Source organism: Cucumis melo, chromosome 11 (genome assembly GCF_025177605.1).
Source record: "Cucumis melo cultivar AY chromosome 11, USDA_Cmelo_AY_1.0, whole genome shotgun sequence".
NCBI lineage: Eukaryota > Viridiplantae > Streptophyta > Magnoliopsida > Cucurbitales > Cucurbitaceae > Cucumis > Cucumis melo.
The window spans coordinates 2,042,074-2,045,134 of record NC_066867.1 but is presented as its reverse complement, the minus strand read 5'-3'; the positions used below and the strand labels follow the sequence as shown (position 1 = coordinate 2,045,134).

The following is a 3,061-nucleotide window of genomic DNA, read 5'->3' as shown; positions in this document are numbered from 1 at the left end:
CTTATCTAAATAATATACAAATTATCTTTTTAAATATTTTCAAATTGTGTAATATTTGGTAGTGTGATTTTTAAGTTTTGGAAAGATTACATAACATTTAGATTTTTTTTTTCATCCAAATCTTAATGGGTGTAATAATATGGCTAGATGTACCAAGAAGATCAAAATAATAAAGAAAAAAAAAAGTCTTTAACCTAAGTAACAATATTGATCTCGTCTAAAATGGGTCGAAAAAAAGTATCTGAACGACTTTTGAAAAAGGATCCTACTTTTAATTCTATAGCGAAACCTTAAGATGGGATGTTTCTAACAATTTCTCATTATTCCGTTTTAATACGGTAGTAATTGCATTGTTCTAATTTAGTGGTTACGTGATTCATATTATCTTATAACATGTTTGAAAATGAACGTCCAAGAAGATGTTCCAAAACAGCAAAACCCGTTGTCAAGGAAAGATATTAGCAATGACGCAATAAAAGGCACGAGAGTTAGTTAATGTGTTAATGAAATACGTTAACTATCTTAAAAACGCTCATGTTATAATAATAATAGATATTGATGGGACACGTTAATTTATTTTTCTCTCAATTTTCTATTTAGATAGAAGAATAATCAGAGGTAAAGATTAGTAAACTTGTTGGTAGATCATTACAATCTAATTAACTCAACCGTTGGTTTAATCTAACTAACCTCATTATAGTTATAAAAACACTTAATGTAATTCTCCTTCCCCAATTCATCATATCATCATCATCATCATCATCTTTCCCAATACACGAAAAAAGCAATGGTTTTCTTTGAAATTGACCCCATTGAACCTGTTGCAGATGCAGTCTCTATTCTTTCTAAATTTTCAGAAAAATGCCATTTCAAATGGACACCATTATCTTTCTCCGTTGTAGTCTCCCGAAATAGACCTCTTTGCATCTCAGCCATCAAAATGTTGCCTAAAATGTTCATTCGTTTTTATTGTCGCAGATGTTATGAAGTCACATTTAATATTGCTGATTTCTTTGTTATAATGAGTTATCTTCGTCGCATGGGAGTTTCTTCACTCTCTTTCTGTATGCCTACAACGCCTACAAATCAAAGTTGTATCACTCTTAAATATCGTATTCCTTGTAAGTAATTTTCATTAATTTTGGTTTGTTATTATTGTTCTTGATATATCTTTCTTCAATAACAGTATTTGATATATATATATATATATATATATATATATATATATATATATATATATATATTCATTGGGTTTTAGGTCAAGAAGATCCATTTAACAAGAAAGAGCTACCAATGTCCATAGTTGCAGAACCTGTGGATGTTGGCGATGTTGATTACGGTTCTTTCTTTGTATCAATGGCTTTAGAGGAGTTTCGATGTGTTGTCAATGACATGGAAAATGCTGCTTATGGTAAATATATTCTTTTCCTTTAATTTCTTGAAAGAAAGAAAGTCTTTTAATTTCTTCTGCAAGTTTTCTATGGATTTTTTTGTATGTTTTGTTAATTTGTGTTGCAGTTCCTGTTACCATTACGAGTTCACGAATCAAATTTGTCGCTTTAATTGATCATTGGGAAACTAGTTTTACTACAAAGGTATTTTGTTCTTTTAAGTCAAAATATAACTTTTTGATATGCGTTTAGATTGATGTTAAAAAAAATTATGGTATGAACAAATTGATTTGCATGGGCATTGTTTTTGTAGGAAGGAGAATGCATAATTGGAGGTATTGAAGAAGGACAAGAAATTAAATGTGGAATTAGTCTTTATCCAATGAAATTTTACAAAGCATTCACATCAAAAAGAGTTTGGTTTTTCAGTTCATGTGATACCAATGGTTTGCTTTTGATTGCTCCTATGGGAGTGTATACTCATATTTCTTCATTTTTTCCCCAAGAAATAATATCTTATGTAAGAAATACATTTACCTGAACAAAATTGTCAGTATATCATTCCTAAGAACAAATTACATTACATTTTTCTTTTCCATGAACTAATTTCAAAGGACCAATCTCTTGTAATATTGTGGTTTTCAATGAAATTTCTAGTCAGTGAAGATGGAAATTGTAGTTATTTTTTATAATCTTTGCATGCCTGTGTAAAAATATGGTATCATTACAAATCATCCAATCGTTCAAATTAATAAACCCTAAAAGTGGATTGAAATAATTTTTTTAACTCGTGGGGGTATTATATAATCGTATTAAGTCAAAGTAAAAGGATGTATGTTATTTTTGTGTTTTATTGACATTCTAGGTAAACCCTAATTTTAATCGAAATCAACCTTTTCAAATCCTAATTTAAAAAATGATGTATCGTTTGGTTATACGATGAGTTAATAACAAAGAGAACTACATAAACACATAAAAGCACGTTCCATTGATTTTCATTAAGATCGTACCAGCTCTTTATCATATTTACAAGAATTATTAAAAAAAGAAAAAAAAAAAGGCTTAACCTATTTGAGATATCAATAATATTAGGGTTAGATGTTGAACACTAATTATGTATTTATCTTTTATCAAAACTTTCCAATATATATAAATATTTCAAAACTGAGATATGAACTCTAAATATGAAATTTTAGATTCACAAAATCTAAAAAACCTAAAATGAATTTCAATATCAATAATATTAGAGTAAAATTGATCTAAAAGAAAGGTGCTCTTCTTGGTATCCCCTTCCTGCTTCTTTTTCTGAATGATTTGTTCTCTCCCAAAATTTCATGTCCTTCAATTTCCATTGCCTCTCTCTCATTTTTATTCTGCTCAAAAAAGTTAGTATACTAAATTTATTAATATATCAAAATTTCAAAAAAAAAAAAATTATAAAATTAATAAGAAGAAGGAAAAAAAAAAAGCTTACTTTACAATGGTGTGAACTAAGAGAGGATTCAATATCAAAAGAGCATCCACATTTATCACATCGATAATCCACAATTAAATGACTTACATATATTTCATCACTTGCCTTTTCCTAAATTTGATGATAATAATTAATAATAACTCAAACAATAATAAAGATTAAAGAAGGTAATAATAATAATTAAAACCTGAAAGTC

At 28.0% G+C, this 3,061-nt stretch overlaps 1 protein-coding gene across 1 annotated transcript; it reads left to right on the top strand.

Moving 5' to 3' along the window:
* The first annotated feature begins 787 nt into the window (after positions 1 to 787).
* LOC103497397 (uncharacterized) lies at positions 788 to 2,078 on the top strand. The gene is made up of 4 exons (XM_051079041.1): positions 788 to 1,121; positions 1,259 to 1,411; positions 1,519 to 1,595; positions 1,705 to 2,078. Exons 1-4 carry the CDS (start codon positions 788 to 790, stop codon positions 1,930 to 1,932), a joined length of 792 nt encoding a protein of 263 aa, XP_050934998.1. The 3' UTR covers positions 1,933 to 2,078.
* Positions 2,079 to 3,061: the final 983 nt, after the last annotated feature.